Here is an 18,906-nt window from a genome sequence, read left to right as displayed (position 1 = left end):
ATAAAATGATCAGGCTGAGCAGATTCCAACCGTCAGCTCCGAAATTCCTAACAAGAGTTACTCCGCTGCTTTCTGTGTTCCTGGTACTGTGATAAGCTCTTTACACAGATTAAGTCATCTAGCCATCACATTAATACAAAGGTAGAGAGGAAATCATCTGATCACCCAGTTAGTGTCAGAGTTGGGAGAGGCACTCTGACAGTTTGACTCCAGAGCTGGGGTGCTTGGGCATTACATGATAGTCTTCATTTTAAAAGATCTTAGGAAAAGGACTACAGATTAATTTGCAAGTTAACACTTCCCCAAATTCTGCAATTTATCAAATAACCAATTCACCAGATTACCAGTTTACCAAAAATTCATTCATTCATATATATTCTATAACTGGTTATGTTTTTGAAATGATTTCTTTTGTATTTTGCTATTAATGTGTCCTATGTTATATAAATACGTAGCTTTTTAAAAAGCAATATTGTAAGTTTCTTTATTCTAATACACTGGTTTGTTGAGAACAAAGAAGACCTGTACGGGTGAATTTTGGATTGTTATGAGATGGAAACCATATACCTCAATGTGCACCTGAGACTCAAGTCTGCACACAGAGGTAAGAGGAAAGGATTTCTAGCAACATGAATAACACATCCAAAGGAATTTTGCCTAAGCAGAAAGTATTAGAACCACATATGGTATAAGATACTGACTATCCTCCCTCTCTTCTTTTTGATGTGGGTTAATTTATTTATAATGCAATTGAAACTAAAATAAAAAAAAGAGGTAAACTACATTTTTAACAAATACCAGTTGGTTATCATGGAGTATGCCTACAAGCTCAGACAGCCACACAGATATACTTGAAGTATAGAAGACTTAACTTCTCAAAGTAAAAAAAAAAAAAATCACTCTGTATAATTATCTATCCATCTATTTACCGATCATCTATCTATCTAAATATAATCTATCAACCTATTTGTCTATCCTACTTTGCTTATGTTCAGTACACATATTTTAAATCCTAATTTAATTAGACAATGCCCATAAAGATGGAAAAACATCTATGTGCTCTCTGTGGCTTCCTGGATATTGCATAATTTTATGAAGATATTTCAGCATTTTTTAATTGAAATGAACTTTAGCAGTCTCCCAACCTATTTCTTTCTCATTGAGCAATTAGTCCATAACATAAATTATTTTTACTTCCTGAGCTTGTTTGTTTTCCAATTACCAGGAAGGCCACTCATTCATTCATTCATTTACATGTGTATCAATCAGATACAATATTATACTCAATATGTTAGATTCACTCAAAAAAAATGTAGGTTCCTTGCTCACTCATTGTTCTAAAAGTTTCTGGAGTTTAGTATTCATGTCCAGGGGGAAATAAATCTGAGCCACTGAATGGAAACCTAACGCTCTTAACTGCCATGTTGAGCGATAACTCTGGAGGGAGATTTATGATGACATAGTAGGTATATTTCCCTGTATAACAATTCAAATGAAAGCAAGTTGCAGTTCTTTGGATGTGGACATTTGTATAAAAGTCCAAATAACTAACTTATGGGCCTAGCATACTTATTTGGCTTTCTTTTTTTTAATTTTTAAAGAAAGGAAGCTTTGAGTTACTTTTAATTCCAATGTTAATCTTTATTCAAAAACTGTCAAGTTAGCTAATATTTCTGCATTTAAATTAATGTAAAACCGCTTGATTAAATTATTATCCATGATATAATAAAGATTTAAATAACTGTAGTGCAGAATCTCTTTCTAGAATTTGTAAGTAAGATTTTAAAATATTTGACATAGGAGCAAAGCAGACAGGAGTAAACAGCTGATTCCAGAACACTACTTTTTATGACTGTTAAATATGACTTAGCCCACACTCTGCTTCATTTTGTCTAGAGCCAAGGAAACACAAAATGTGTTTCAAATGCTATGATTACACTTGGCATCCCTAATGTATATATTCCACCTTGTACCTTAGCTAAAATAAATTTTAATCAGCGGAAGAGCACCATATGACAAAGTTGGTTTTATATTCTAAAAATAAATGTAGAAATAGTAAATTGTACCTTCTCAGCACTGATGGTAACCACAGGGGAATTACCTCTCTTTCATTTTGTGATTTGGGTGAATCTTTCTAACAGTCTTTGCCATGGGACCTCTTCAAGACAGTGTCAGGGGCCCACAGTGTTATATTTATTAGAAAAAAAATAAGTCAAGGAATAAGTCAGAGCAGCACATACTATTTTATCTTATAAATCCTGGTGTTCAGATTGAAAGAAGCAAGGCAGTAAGGCCGGCTTCTTTTGCAGAACTATTGTTGCCATGTTCTGAGATAAGAAATCACCGTCTAGTCCATCCAGTAAAATAATTTCATCCAATAACCTTTAATTTATTATTTGTTTAATCAAGTATTAAGCATCTTTAAAGGCCCATGCACATCAGGATAACTTAGAATACAGCCATGGACAGGCACCGTCTACCTGCCGGTAGGACACTCTTTTTTTGTAAATTTTTATTGGAGTATAGCTGCTTTACAATGCTGTGTTAGTTTCTACTGTACAGCAAAGTGAATCAGCTATACGTATACATATACAGGAGGACACTGTTGAATGAGATGAGACGGGCCTGGAAGCAAGGATGGCAACCGTGTAGAGAGATAGGATAGAGTCACCAGGATCTATGGGTGCAGAGAGGAAGAGGCACTTAGCCTGGAGGGGGGATGGCCAGAGAAGGCTCTTAAAGGTGACTATTCAGTTGAAGAATTATTATGGGATCTCTCCATTATACATCTTCTGCAGGCTCAGAGGGATCTCTCCATTATACATCTACTGGCACAATGTGCTCCTTTTTAACACTTGTGACAGTTGCAATTTAACGTTTATGTGGATGATTATCTGATAAAACCCACTTGCCCTCACTAGACTGTAAGGTAAGTACCCAGGAGGACAGAAAACACATCTGTCTGTATTTGCTCACCTTGTTCCCCGCACTGAACACAATGCCACGTACAGTGTAGAAACCCAATAAATAGGAATGAATATGTAAAAGAAAAACGGAAGGAAGAAAGTTAAGAAAAAACAGATATCGGGGAAGAAGGAGGGGGAGAAAGGAAGGAAGGAAGTAGGGATTGTGAGATGAGTTTGGTCAAGTGGGGCAGCCCAGAATATTCGTTGGTTTTGTCCTGCTACGAGTTAGTGAAGGGTTTTAAGCCAGCGATTTAGAAAAAGTACAAGGGACACGTTAACAGGGAGGAAGCTGAAGGCAAGCAGGAAGTCCATGTGCAGGAAAGAGACTGCAAAGCCTCAACCAAGGCAGGAGCTGCGTGAAGAGTGTGTACAGCTAATATGGAGGGTAAAAGCAGTAGGACTAGATCCGTCACTAACGTGTACAGACAGCTTCATCCCATAGAAGCCACTGGCTTCACAGTCACCTGGCATATTGTGCTTCAGCAGAAAACAACATCATACAATGACAAGTCTGTATAAGTTAAAGTGCTCTGTGTTCAAAGCAACAAACTAGAACATAGAATCCAATAATAGTTTGCTATTATGCATATTAAAGTCTCTTGAGCTGCAAGTCCACCTCTGTGAAACACCTTTTTAGTAGATCACACAGTGGCTTAGCAGAGGCTATCTTTCAGGGAAGAAGAGTAAAGCAGGGATTGTTTAGTCACTGCAGTCAGCTGAGTGACAGAAATGTTCCAATGTGCCTGGAGCAGCAATTTTGAGGGCAGAGTCTGTGCTGTGGGCTGGTTACCTTCACCTCTGTGTGATATGATGAAAGATACCCAAAAGCCAATTTTGAGATGCAAACAGAGAATTGAGGCACTTATAGAAAAATTTATAACTTTTTTCTTTTTGATAGATGTGACTGGATTAAACCAAAATGCAAAGATGGCATGTTTTTAAGTCTATAGTTTTCTTCTAGTGAGGCAATCATCGCATTACAAGAAAATATTCACTAATTCTACTGAACATTGTATATTTATTCGGGCTCAATGAGCACTTTAGAGTATGTCACCCCTCATTACAATTCCTTATACATGCTTGGTATTTCTGACAACCTTCTTATACATGTAGCCCAAAATATTCCCCTCTTTTTACATTGAAGAAATCTATTCCTGGAAATAACTTCCAGTCAACTGCGGAGCACAGAACATCCCTTATTAAATTTCCCTACAATGGAGGGTGTGTTGACCATGTATGTCACAGTTTGGAGTATGGATTTATGTTTCAAATTTATCTTACCAAAGTGGAGAAATGTTCAGTAATATACAGTATGCAATACCTTAAAGGGTGAGTACTAAATAAATGCACATGCCTTTGTAATGTCCTATGTCCATTAAAATTAAACTGTATTATTGCTATCAGTTAGTAAACAGTTATGGCTAGGTCGGTTTGCTTTTTAGGGTTAGTGACATATGCCATTGACATGATAGTTAAGGTACAATTATATCTCATCTAACATCAAGACCACATCCAGTCCTACTCCATCCAAACCACATCTTAAATTTCCTTGTGAAACTTGATTTCAATTACACTGTGAGTCTCACTATGCATCTCACGCTTACAGTCACGTTGCTTTGCTTTCATTGTAAACATTCACTGAGTCTTCTTCTTTCTCACAGGTAATCATCTCTCAACAGAATTCAGTAATGAAGGCCAGAATGGCCAAGCCACGTTATATCAAAGGGAACAACTAAAATGATTTCCTTCTTCTCCTAACAGTTTTGCAGTGTTTATATGAAAAGACATGGTAACAATAAGACTTACCACCACGATATAGCGAGGTCTGTACTGAATGGTTCCAAATAAACCCAATATGACGACTATTATATGTAGAAAATTTCCAAGGATGGGCGCCCATTGGAAGCCGAGGAAGTCAAAGATCTGCCTCTCTAATGCTGCGAGCTGCAACAAAGCAAAGAGAGCCCATGAGCTAGTAACCCAAGCACCAGCAGACCATTTTAATCTTGGTTTCACAGCTGGAGAAGGCTGTAGTCAATTTGAATCGCAGCTATGGACACAATCGTCACTAAGATTGTGGTGCCCATTTCATGTACTGCTTTACACAACTTCTCTCAGAAAATATACTAAGATAACTTTGAGTATTATGACTTCAAGTATTCATAGACTTGGAGAGCTAGAGATATACTCCTGAAATCATTTTCTATAGTAGCAAATCCAGGCAACATTTTATGATATCATATTTTATCATATTAACTTATCATTATTTTTAGTAAATTATTGGCTTAGTATAACCTACTCGGAACAGTAACTCCAGGCTTGCAATGCTAGGACTATTATTATTTTGGAAAAAAACAAAAACAATAACAAAAACTACCCATCTGTGCCTTCCTGTGTGAAACATGAATTATCAAATCTTCTGTTCGTTTTTTTTCCTTTCTTTAGATTGTCATTGATTATAATGACTAACCACTTTTTCAAAATGAAGCTTATTTACTCTGGGCTTACTTACTTACTTATATTAATGATAATAACTCCTTCAAAATGAGCTTACTTATTTACTGTAGTCCCGATCTAAAACTAGAGTTACATAGTTCCTTTGAACCATATTTTATTGAGATAATATATTAAAATGAATTTTATATAGTCCAGTGAATGCCAACAATGTCATTACCATGTACAAATGATATTTATTGCATTTTATATCTAAAAATTTTATAATTCTGCCTTCTGTATTTGGACACAAATCTTACACGTTTCAAGCATTTTTCTACATTTACTTTGATAAAATAGTATTTCTAAGAAACTGATCCCACGATTAACCATACTGCCAGCAAAAGAAACTGCAGATTTGAAATGAAAATGGTACCCTAGGTATTTTTCTAGTTATGTGGCAGGTGTATGCCTGAATAGCTTTAATTTCCTTGGACATAAAGAAATGTCCTCTATCCAGTAAGCTGAATTTACCTTGGTTTAGATTCACCTTCAGTAAGCTGTGGAGGAGAAGAGAAACGAGCAAATACCTAAAGACAACCACTCCGAACCACATTCATTTCATGGGTGTTTCCTGATCATCAAGTGATTTGTCACCATTCCCTGCACTCACAAAGTGGAAGATGCACAGAAATGGCTAAAACACAAAATCATCAGAGCAAGGTAAGAAGCAGCACGGTGTTTTCAACCCCCTGTTTCTCTCTGCTCGTGACTCTAATTAGTTCCCAGGAACCTTTCCCTAAAAACGCAGCATTTTATTTATTGGCCCATCAGTGATGTACATATGCAGCTTTTTATGTCCAACAGGATGGATGTGCTCAGAAAAAAACAAAAAAATCCTGAAGAGAAGCTGCGGGCAATTCATCCTGAAAAGCAACCCTATTTTAAAGCTGTCGTGCATCACAAAAACCTTTAAAGTGAACTTTTCAAAGAGAGAAAAACCCATTTTCTTTTCTGTCAGAAGATGCATGGATAGCATTCTCCTTTATGATATTAAAGAAAACACACACAATGAAAGGGAAGCCGAATTAACACCACTGATTAGAAAATCTGCATTCTTTATTGGAGGCACCCCGTCTCTCTACTTATTGATATTCATTCTCTGATAACTTAAAATGAATTTATAGTGACTTGAAATAAAAGCACAAATAAAAGGCCATAAACAAACAACAAACAGACGGGAAGAGACCATATCAAGGATCGGGCGAGAGGCAGCTAAAACAACTATACAAACCATGAAAGCTAGATATGAGTATTGTATTTTAAAAGTCAGCTAACAATGACAAAAGGCCCTTCAAAAGTAAACAAAGTACCACTGCATTTGGTATTAATTACTTTATCTAATTTCCACCTTCAGCTATTAAGTCATTTAGTTTGGAGGCAAATATATTCTCTCTCAATGTCATCATTAGTGATAGCACTTTTTGCCTTAGAGCTTGATATTAATAATGATGACCTAGAGCCACAGAATGAAATTAAATAATATCCAGGTGCTTTGTTAACCCCCAAAAAAGCATGACTATATTTTAAAAACATCTCTGTCAAAATGGTCTTATCAGTGATGTGCTCAAGCTGCTGCAGCTAGCCAGGGAGCATGGATCAGGTACATCTCTTTACAACTCCACAGTCAGTGACTTCAAGTTTTGGGAACTTGACATTGGCCATTATATTTACAACATGGACGTCAGGAAATGCTAAAAAAAAACAAGGTCTTGTTTATTTGTTATGGGAGCCTATGGTAAAATATTTATCTCTACACCACTGAGTATGGCACATAGAAAATAGTGGTTCTAATTCAGGAGAGCAGTGAAAGGCAGAGTGATCAAATGTGTGATGCAGCATCAAAGGGAAACATCTGGTCCAGATGAAAGTGGAGGATGGAGGGCTCTTCGGAGACACCATAGCAAAGAAGAGAATGAACGAGACATTGGAAGAACTTGAGGTTTAAATAAAGGGAGAGAGTTCAAGAAAACAAAAAGGCAAGGAGACACTCAGAGAAAGCAAAATTAACCTGTCACCAGTTTAAAACAGAACAGGAAGCAGTGGCCTAAAGAACAATAGGTTCATTTCTAAGTAAAAGGTCAAATAGGTAAGACTCTGGGAGTTATAAGAATATGATGGAAAAGCATATGTATCTTTTCCTAACAGGTTAAAAAACGAAGGCAACCAGAATCTTAATAAAATGGAAGAGTAGAAGGGAGAAGAAGGAAGGAAGGAAGGAAGGAAGGAAGGAAGGAGGGAAGGGAGGAGACCAAATCATTGATGCAAGGACAGTATGGTTCAAAAATACTAACAAAAAAAATGCTAACAGGGCTTCCCTGGTGGCGCAGTGGTATATAGTCCGCCTGCCGATGCAGGGGATGCGGGTTCATGCCCCAGTCCGGGAAGATCCCACATGCCACGGAGTGGCTGGGCCCGTGAGCCATGGCCACTGAGCCTGTGCGTCCGGAGCCTGTGCTCTGCAACGGGAGAGGCCCGCGTACCACAAAAAAAAAAAAAAAAAAAAAAAAAAAGCTAACAAAATTAAAATTGGGCATGACTTTGAATGTAAATATGAAGAGGCCATTGAAACATTCTCCCTGAGTGGCATGGGGATGGCAACACTGGAAATGTAAGGACAGAAATGTAACCCTAGATCATACTTGGGCTGCATGAAAATTATCCCACACTCATTATAATGGGAATGTTGCTTATTGGCTTGTAACTTTCAGAATCCAATTGTAGAAAGCTTGGAAGTCTTCATTATGATTAGGGAACAAAATGTAAGTATAATCTGACCATATAAAGTATATCTAACAGAACTTGGGAGAGACTGAATGTTCTATATAAATTCGTGAGTATGGCAAGGGAAAGGGGGAGTGTTCTCAAATTCTTCCTGGAGGGTCAGTCATTTCCTTTTATCAGGCTCCAAGGTGAAAATATTTCCTATAAATATATGAATCATTAACTACATCTGATATTAACCACACATACTCCCAATAGCTCAAGAAGTGTCCCTATTTCCTTAGTATGCCCAAGCAACATAGATGGAGACAAACAGGGGCACCTTTAAAATGCAGTAACTTTCTTATCGATCCATATATTATGTTTAATGCTTCACACAGTGTTTTGCCTAAAAGCTCATAATTATTACAAATTGTGAAAAATTATTTACACTTAATTAAAGAGCTATAAAAACTTTAGGTGACCAAACATTTTCTTGGTCATTTACCTAGGTTGGATCTACACAATATGCTCCTGTCCAAACAAAAGCTGGGTAAGAATGCTCATTCCTAAGAAGTGAGTACACTTGGAGGTTGAACTTCATGGTGAGCTGCCTTTTCCTTTCATTCCCCTGGGACTTTTCTCTGCTCACTAGAATCAGACACAATTAAAAAAAATCAAAATAGGTTACTCATGTTAGTGGAATCATAGGAAAGTATTTGATCAAACCATGGTTTCCTAAAAGACTGAAATTAAAGCATACTGTGTGACTGATACTCTCTTCTATATAACCTGTACTCTAGGAATTCATGAGGTAAGTATTTTATAACCATGAAGGACTGAATCTTTCCTTAAAGAGGGAATTTCAAAGCTCTAACATTCCTATTGGCTAAATTGATACATCCCAGGTCATTTCAAATAGCTTTTGGGTATTAGAGGAGGTTTCTTTATGCCTGGAAAGTCCGTGTAGCCCTCAGCTCTGCCACCATCATCCTTGCTTCATTTGCTCTAGAATCTCATAGCTACTCAATCCCAGTGGACTTTTCATGCTTGAGGTTGATGATGCCAAACTTCTGTGTTCATAGACCTGGCCTAGGCCAAATTATGATCTTGTATTTTAAGCCATAATTTGTGAATATTTTTTCATGGCTCTAAAAAAATAAATAGAAGGATCTCTACTTATAGAGATGTGCCACAAAAAGTCCTAATAACTTGAAGATTTACCACTACATTAAAGCAGGTGCTATTTTAGAGAAGTTTCTCTTGTCTATAGACAGAGATAACCAAGCCTTAGGGTGTTCACAGACTTCGATGGATCCAGGAACTCTAGATATGGCCTGTTCATGATTTGGTTTATCCAGTAAAGATAGCAATTGTGTTAAGGGCTTCACAGTTTCTGCATGATTTTGTACTATTTTTGGTAGCAGTGTTAGAAGGCAAAGTCTATTATTCCAGTGAAACCAGTAACCATTTAGTGAAATGAATAAAGTCTAACTAATCAAGTCTAACAGACCCTCCCCAGTGGCCTGAATGACCACGAGTGCATATGTAGCTGGGGGAGGTGGAACCATGGGGTTTGGAGGAGGAGTAGTTTCCTTGATGCCAAGTGCGATTGTTGAAGTTTGTTCCTTGAATTAGCTTTACTCAGCAATTGTCTCCAGAACATCTGAAAAGGCTTCTTGAATTCTGTCTATATATTTTGAGTCCCTGTATTTCAAGGAAATTGAATGGGCATTTCCTACCCTTACAATTCAATCATGAGGATAGAAGCTACTTGGTCATGGAAACAATTTTTGGAAATCAGAAAACAATCACATGTTGTGATGCTAACTATTTTTTGAAGAAATAAGCAGCTGTGGGTAACATATCAAGGAAAGTTTCCTGTTTAAAAAGGAATAGATATTGCACTGCACATGGACAGATTTATGGAGGCTGATGAGCTGAAAGAGGCATGTGAAGGGCATTTAAGAACTACAAATTCACTCGGGAAAGTTCTTTAGTGTATTTCATGCATCAAGTCATATCAACTGGTAGAATGACAACTATTTCACCAACTTCTTAGTATGTCAGAGAATAGGCTACAGAATTTTTTTTTTTTTTTTTTTTTTGCGGTACACGGGCCTCTCACTGTTGTGGCCTCTCCCGTTGCAGAGCACAGGCTCTGGACACGCAGGCTCAGTGGCCATGGCTCACGGGCCCAGCCACTCCACGGCATGTGGGATCTTCCCGGACCGGGGCACGAACCCGTGTCCCCTGCATCAGCAGGCGGACTCTCAACCACTGCGCCACCAGGGAAGCCCAAGCTACCGAATTTTTTATTTTTTTTCCATTTTTTTTATTAGTTTCTGCTTTATAACAAAGTGAATCAGTCATACATATACATCTGTTCCCACATCCCCTCCCTCATGCATCTCCCTCCCTCCCACCCTCCCTATCCCTCCCCTCCAGGCAGTCACAAAGCACCGAGCTGATCTCCCTGTGCTCTGCGGCTGCTTCCCACTGTCTATCTAGCCTACGTTTGGTAGTGTATATATGTCCATGCCTCTCTTTCGCTTTGTCACAGCTTACCCTTCCCCCTCCCCATATCCTCAAGTCCATTCTCAAGTAGGTCTGTGTCTTTATTCCCGTTTTACCCCTAGGTTCTTCATGACATTTTTTTTTCTTATATTCCATATATATGTGTTAGCATACGGTATTTGGCTTTTTCTTTCTGACTTACTTCACTCTGTATGACAGACTCTAGGTCTATCCACCTCATTACAAATAGCTCAGTTTCGTTTCTTTTTATGGCTGAGTAATACTCCATTGTATATATGTGCCACATCTTCTTTATCCATTCATCCGATGATGGACACTTAGGTTGTTTCCAGCTCTGGGCTATTGTGAATAGAGCTGCAATGAACATTTTGGTACATGTCTCTTTTTGAATTATGGTTTTCTCAGGGTATATGCCTAGTAGTGGGATTGCTGGATCATATGGTAGTTCTATTTTTAGTTTTTTAAGGAACCTCCATACTGTTCTCCATAGTGGCTGTACCAATTCACATTCCCACCAGCAGTGCAAGAGTGTTCCCTTTTCTCCACACCCTCTCCAGCATTTATTGTTTCTAGATTTCTTGATGATGGCCATTCTGACTGGTGTGAGATGATATCTCATTGTAGTTTTGATTTGCATTTCTCTAATGATTAATGATGTTGAGCATTCTTTCATGTGTTTGTTGGCAGTCTGTATATCTTCTTTGGAGAAATGCCTATTTAAGTCTTCTGCCCATTTTTGGATTGGGTTGTTTGTTTTTTTGCTATTGAGCTGCCTGAGCTGTTTATAAATTTTGGAGATTAATCCTTTGTCAGTTGCTTCATTTGCAAATATTTTCTCCCATTCTGAGGGTTGTCTTTTGGTCTTGTTTATGGTTTCCTTTGCTGTGCAAAAGCTTTTCAGTTTCATTAGGTCCCATTTGTTTATCTTTGTTATTTCCATTTCTCTAGGAGGTGGGTCCAAAATGATCTTGCTGTGATTTATGTCATAGAGTGTTCTACCTATGTTTTCCTCTAAGAGTTTGATAGTTTCTGGCCTTACATTTAAGTCTTTAATCCATTTTGAGCTTATTTTTGTGTATGGTGTTAGGGAATGATCTAATCTCATACTTTTACATGTCCCTGTCCAGTTTTCCCAGCACCACTTATTGAAGAGGCTGTCCTTTCTCCACTGTACATTCCTGCCTCCTTTATCAAAGATAAGTTGGCCATATGTGCGTGGGTTTATCTCTGGGCTTTCTATCCTGATCCACTGATGTATCTTTCTGTTTTTATGCCAGTACCACACTGTCTTAATTACTGTAGCTTTGTAGTATAGTCTGAAGTCAGGGAGCCTGATTCCTCCAGCTCCTTTTTTCGTTCTCAAGATTGCTTTGGCTATTCGGGGTCTTTTGTTTTTCCAAACAAATTTTGAAATTTTTTGTTCTAGTTCTGTGAAAAATGCCAGTGGTAGTTTGATAGGGATTGCATTGAATCTGTAGATTGCTTTGGGTAGTAGAGTCATTTTCACAATATTGATTCTTCCAATCCAGGAGCATGGTATATCTCTCCATCTGTTTGTATCATCTTTAATTTCTTTCATCAGTGTCTTATAATTTTCTGCATACAGGTCTTTTGTCTCCTTAGGTAGGTTTATTCCTAGATATTTTATTCTTTTTGTTGCAATGGTAAATGGGAGTGTTTTCTTGATTTCATTTTCAGATTTTTCATCATTAGTGTACAGGAATGCCAGAGATTTCTGTACATTAATTTTGTAACCTGCTACTTTACCAAATTCATTGATTAGCTCTAGTAGTTTTTCGGTAGCATCTTTAGGATTCTCTATGTATAGTATCATGTCATCTGCAAACAATGACAGCTTTACTTCTTCTTTTCCGATTTGGATTCCTTTTATTTCCTTTTCTTCTCTGATTGCTGTGGCTAAAACTTCCAAAACTAGGTTGAATAAGAGTGGTGAGAGTGGGCAACCTTGTCTTGTTCCTGATCTTAGTGGAAATGGTTTCAGTTTTTCACCATTGAGGACAATGTTGGCTGTGGGTTTGTCATATATGGCCTTTATTATGTTGAGGAAAGTTCCCTCTATGCCTACTTTCTGCAGGGTTTTTATCATAAATGGGTGTTGAATTTTGTCGAAAGCTTTCTCTGCATCTATTGAGATGATCATATGGTTTTTCTCCTTCAACTTGTTAATATGGTGTATCACATTGATTGATTTGCGTATATTGAAGAATCCTTGCATTCCTGGGATAAACCCCACTTGATCATGGTGTATGATCCTTTTAATGTGCTGTTGGATTCTGTTTGCTAGTATTTTGTTGAGGATTTTTGCATCTATGTTCATCAGTGATATTGGCCTGTAGTTTTCTTTCTTTGTGACATCCTTGCCTGGTTTTGGTATCAAGGTGATGGTGGCCTCGTAGAATGAGTTTGGGAGTGTTCCTTCCTCTGAAATTGTTTGGAAGAGTTTGAGAATGATGGGTGTTAGCTCTTCTCTAAATGTTTGATAGAATTCGCCTGTGAAGCCATCTGGTCCTGGGCTTTTGTTTGATGGAAGATTTTTAATCACAGTTTCAATTTCAGTGCTTGTGATTGGTCTGTTCATATTTTCTATTTCTTCCTGAGTCAGTCTTGGCAGGTTGTGCATTTCTAAGAATCTGTCCATTTCTTCCAGGTTGTCCATTTTATTGGCATAGAGTTGCTTGAAGTAATCTCTCATGATCTTTTGTATTTCTGCAGTGTCAGTTGTTACTTCTCCTTTTTCATTTCTAATTCTATTGATTTGAGTCTTCTCCCTTCTTTTCTTGATGAGTCTGGCTAATGGTTTGTCAATTTTGTTTATCTTCTCAAAGAACCAGCTTTTAGTTTGGTTGATCTTTGCTATCGTTTCCTTCATTTCTTTTTCATTTATTTCTGATCTGATCTTTATGATTTCTTTCCTTCTGCTAGCTTTGGGGGTTTTTTGTTCTTCTTTCTCTAATTGCTTTAGGTGCAGGGTCAGGTTGTTTACTCGAAATGTTTCCTGTTTCTTAAGGTGGGATTGTATTGCTATAAACTTCCCCCTTAGAACTGCTTTTGCTGCATCCCATAGGTTTTGGGTTGTCGTGTCTCCATTGTCATTTGTTTCTAGGTATTTTTTAATTTCCTCTCTGATTTCTTCAGTGATCACTTCGTTATTGAGTAGTGTATTGTTTAGCCTCCATGTGTTTGTATTTTTTACAGATCTTTTCCTGTAATTGATGTCTAGTCTCATAGCATTGTGGTCGGAAAAGATACTTGATACAATTTCAATTTTCTTAAATTTACCAAGGCTTGATTTGTGACCCAAGATATGATCTATCCTGGAGAATGTTCCATGAGCACTTGAGAAAAATGTGTATTCTGTTGTTTTTGGATGAAATGTCCTATAAATATCAACTAAGTCCATCTTGTTTAATGTATCATTTAAAGCTTGTGTTTCCTTATTTATTTTCATTTTGGACGATCTGTCCATTGGTGAAAGTGGGGTGTTAAAGTCCCCTACTATGATTGTGTTACTGTCGATTTCCCCTTTTATGGCTGTTAGTATTTGCCTTATGTATTGAGGTGCTCCTATGTTGGGTGCATAAATATTTACAATTGTTATATCTTCTTCTTGGATCGATCCCTTGATCATTATGTAGTGTCCTTCTTTGTCTCTTCTAATAGTCTTTATTTTAAAGTCTATTTTGTCTGATATAAGAATTGCTACTCCAGCTTTCTTTTGATTTCCATTTGCATGGAATATCTTTTTCCATCCCCTTACTTTCAATCTGTATGTGTCTTTAGGTCTGAAGTGGGTCTCTTGTAGACAGCATATATATGGGTCTTGTTTTTGTATCCATTCAGCCACTCTGTGTCTTTTGGTGGGAGCATTTAGTCAATTTACATTTAAGGTAATTATTGATATGTATGTTCCTATTCCCATTTCCTTAATTGCTTTGGGTTCGTTATTGTAGGTATATTCCTTCTGTTGTGTTTCTTGCCTAGAGAAGTTCCTTTAGCATTTGTTGTAAAGCTGGTTTGGTGGTGCTGAACTCTCTCAGCTTTTGCTTGTCTGTAAAGGTTTTAATTTCTCCATCAAATCTGAATGAGATCCTTGCTGGGTAGAGTAATCTTGGCTGCAGGTTTCTCTCCTTCATCACTTTAATTATGTCCTGCCACTCCCTTCTGGCTTGTAGAGTTTCTGCTGAGAGATCAGCTGTTAACCTGATGGGGATTCCCTTGTGTGTTATTTGTTGTTTTTCCCTTGCTGCTTTTAATATGATTTCTTTGTGTTTAATTTTTGACAGTTTGATTAATATGTGTCTTGGTGTATTTCTCCTTGGATTTATTCTGTATGGGACTCTCTGTGCCTCCTGGACTTGATTAACTATTTCCTTTCCCATATTGGGGAAGTTTTCAACTATAATCTCTTCAAATATTTTCTCAGTCCCTTTCTTTTTCTCTTCTTCTTCTGGAACCCCTATAATTCGAATGTTGGTGCGTTTAATGTTGTCCCAGAGGTCTCTGAGACTGTCCTCTGTTCTTTTCATCCAAGCTACCGAATTTTAAAAAGTGCTCTAAAGCCCAAGAGAATTGTAATACTATGAATGGGACATTATTTAACACTTACATTTTTCCATATTTATTAATCTAATTTGATGTTAAAAAACCAAGATAAATATTATTATCTTTATATGAAGAAGCTCAGAACAATCAGCTAATTAGCATCAGAGATCAGACTAGCATCTTTATGTCCTGATCCTATATTATTTCTACCCTAGCACCCTGAAATCATGCAATAAAAGGCACACTGTTTAATGAGGTTAATTCTGAAATAAGCTCCATCACAAGAGATAGAAATAATATAGGAAACATAGTGGGCTGTTTCATGATTTAGTCTTCCTTCCTCCTACCCCTAAATTTCTAAGTGGAGCAATCCCTCTCTCTGTCTGTCAGAAGAGGCAAGTTGCATTTTTCAGAAACTTACTTTCTGTGCTATCTTAGGCAAGCTTCAGTTTCTTCATCAAAGGTAGATAATAGTAATCTTACAGTTAAATATTAGGATATGCATGTCAAGCACTTTTGATGGTGATCAATAAATGCTAACAGTTGTGTATTAGTTTACTGCTGCTCTTTGAATGCGCTACCAAATTACTCAAACTTATAGAAGTATACTACCTTCTGTAGTTCAGAAGCCAAAACAAAGATGGGTTTTGTTGTACTAAAAGCAAGGTCTGGGGAGGCAGGGCTACCGTCCTTCTGAAGTCTCCAAGGGATATTTCTTTCCCTTGACTTTTCCAGCTGCTAGAAGCTGCCCACATTCCTTGGCCCTCTTCCTTCATCTTCAAAGCCAGAAACCATGGGTCAAGTCCTCATGCTGCCATCCCTCTAGTGCCTTCTTGTCTACCTCCCTTTTCCACTTATAAAGACTCTTGTGATTGATTACGTCAGGCTTTCCTGGATAATTCTGAAAAATCTCTCCATTTTAACCACAGCTGAATACTTAATTCCATCTGTGACCTTAATTCCCCTTTGCTATGTAAGGAGATGTACTCATAGGATCCAGTGATTAGGACGTGGACATCTTTGGGGGCCAACATTCTGCCTACCACACAGTTGTTATTTCCAGCCCTCTCAATTCTACCTTTCTCAGGGATGGGACCCTGATGTGCGGTGGAGGTGTGTACACATCTCAGCCAGGCCCTGACCCGTCGAGGAAGAGCCCAGAGCTTTCCCTAACCCTCTCTCAGCTCCAGAAAACCGTATCTGAGATAGTGTGATTCCAGCTCCTGCTATGTCCAACTCCATTGCCAAAGTTACCAGAACTTCTCTCAAAGCTTCCTGCATCCATAGGAAGATTTCTTTCCAGAAAAATTCACTGAAGTAGCATTATAATTCAAAAACTGTGATACAGGTAGTAGAATTTTGATGTAAAGAAATAGAGCTCTAAATCCACAAAAGTATCTATATAAAGCTCTGTCAACAAGGCATAATGGAAAAAAAGATAAATGTTCTCAGTATATATACTAGGGCATATATCATATATCCTAGTAATACCTTATTTGAAATAAAAAGATAATGAATAAGTCCTTATTCGTGCCTAGATAAAGTCGCTTTCATGTCAATAATCACTTGGGCTATGTCTAGTGATACTTAATGATCAATAGTAACACTCAGCACTTATATAGAAGTTTTTATTCTCAAGTCACTCTCTGATAATAACCGAGTTCAGGATACTCTGACTTTTTCAAGAAGAATTAATTGAAAGAGAATTTGTAGTTTTTGGTCTCTCTAGAGCCCAGAGTCTGCTTTGAGGGGCAGGCATTGCAAAAATCACATGATACCAGATCATTTTAGGAAGTGAGATCTTACATACATATTATTAAAGTAATGATTAATGAATTCAATGTGGAAAGAGTAAAGAGGCAAACAAAAAAGTTTTAAACTACTTTTGATCCAATCATTAGAATATCATCAGTGATTTCTTTTCAGGTATGGAAGCCCTCTCCTCTCTATCTGCGGATAAGTGCACAAAAGGTCAAGTGCTTTTCAATTTAGGTTAAACTAAATATAATCAGGATAACTGAAATAATAGGTAAGGACTGGGCAAAAAGCTTCCTAGAAGGAAACTTAAAAGGCCACTAACAATAACTTTTGGGTTACTCACTGTTAGGGATTATTTTAATAACTACTGTTCTCATATCAACCCAGTGAGCTTAACTAAATACACAAAGTTTCAAACTGTGGTTTAATTAAGGGAAATGAGGCTCTTAAAATTTAATAAACTTTCAAAATATTTTCTTTGGCAGCACACAGTCGGAAAAAAAGATTCTTACATTTTACCAACTGGTTCTTGTCAAGAGGGGGGTTTTCATACTTGTTTGCTAGCCCTGCAGACACTGATAAGAGACACAGACGAACCATGCCATAAAGAAACGGGGCGGGGCTTCCCTGGTGGCGCAGTGCCTGAGAGTCTGCCTGCCGATGCAGGGGACACGGGTTCGTGCCCCGGTCTGGGAAGATCCCACATGCCGCGGAGCGGCTGGGCCCGTGAGCCATGGCCGCTGAGCCTGCGCGTCCGGAGCCCGTGCTCCGCAATGGGAGAGGCCACAACAGTGAGAGGCCCGCGCACCGAAAAAAAAAAAAAGAAGAAGAAGAAGAAAAAGAAAGAAACTGGGCGGTGAGCACTCTTCATACTAAGTCAGTCATGCTCTGGGTAAGAATTTCACAAAAATTAGGCAGAAGGGAATAATCTGTTAGTATTTGTTTGAACATGTCCCTTGATCTCTAAATGGGGTGATTACATCATTTGATTCAGCTTCTAAGTATCCTTCCGCTGCCAGAAATTCTCCTCCAGCCAAACTCCTCCAACTTTGCAAAGCAGAAGCTGACCTTAAAAAATGCAGTTCCAGTTCATGAATAGCTCAAGCCAGGAAGAAGGCAACTATTTCAGCAAAAGCCCAAAGTGCCAGTTTGTTACAGAACAGTTTTTGAAGATTAAATTTCAACCCTCCAGTGGAGCCATAATGGATCCAAGAACACTAAAGTTGAACCCCTCGGCTGGGTGACCTATACAAACAGCTGGCAGGAACACGCCTGCTGTGGCATTTAAGACTCCCATGGAGGTTTTACTTAAATGGAAACCCAGCATGAGAAGACAGAGAGAAGGTTATGGGATGAAAGTTTCTCTAAGGGCCTTTTCACATTTTTATTTGTAGTAGAGACCACCTGCAAAATTCCTTCTCTAAAGAATTCCTTTAAAGTATACATTTTCGAAAAAAATAATAAACTATACATTTTCAGCAAGAACTAGATTTTTCATTTGGGAAGGAAATTAAATGTTTCTTCTTTGGAAACTAATATGGAAAAAATTTGAACATGCCAAAGTATTTATGCTATAAAGAAGACATTCTCACTTGAAAAATTAGAATGTACAATAGACATTTAAGTAATAATCAGTTCATGGTGTTAAAGTAGGTGAACTTCAACTGTCTATTTTTCTTTTGATGGTTCTCTTTGTCTTTCTCTTTGTAGAGAAAGGCAGTTCACTATGTAGCAGCTGCTTGAGTGTCCTGTTGCTGTCCATACCCTGGGAAAGATGCTGACAATGCAGCAAACCACTGACCGTGGAGCATGTCTCTAATTGCAGAGCTAGTGAAAACCTTAGACAATGATTGAGGTGTTTCTGGTGTTAAACTTGCATTTTATT

The 18,906-nt window shown here is 37.8% G+C and overlaps 1 protein-coding gene across 1 annotated transcript in view; it reads right to left on the bottom strand.

Moving 5' to 3' along the window:
- Nucleotides 1-18,906, bottom strand: part of NKAIN3 (sodium/potassium transporting ATPase interacting 3) — a 288,607-nt gene that overhangs the window by 250,389 nt on the left and 19,312 nt on the right. The window contains exon 2 of the mRNA XM_060115709.1: nucleotides 4,773-4,910. Coding sequence (XP_059971692.1) covers nucleotides 4,773-4,910 — 138 coding nt within the window. The remainder of the gene's footprint in view (nucleotides 1-4,772; nucleotides 4,911-18,906) is intronic.

The sequence above is a fragment of the Mesoplodon densirostris genome, chromosome 13 (genome assembly GCF_025265405.1).
Source record: "Mesoplodon densirostris isolate mMesDen1 chromosome 13, mMesDen1 primary haplotype, whole genome shotgun sequence".
NCBI classification, from domain to species: Eukaryota; Metazoa; Chordata; class Mammalia; order Artiodactyla; family Ziphiidae; genus Mesoplodon; species Mesoplodon densirostris.
This window is presented reverse-complemented; position numbering and strand designations above follow the sequence as displayed.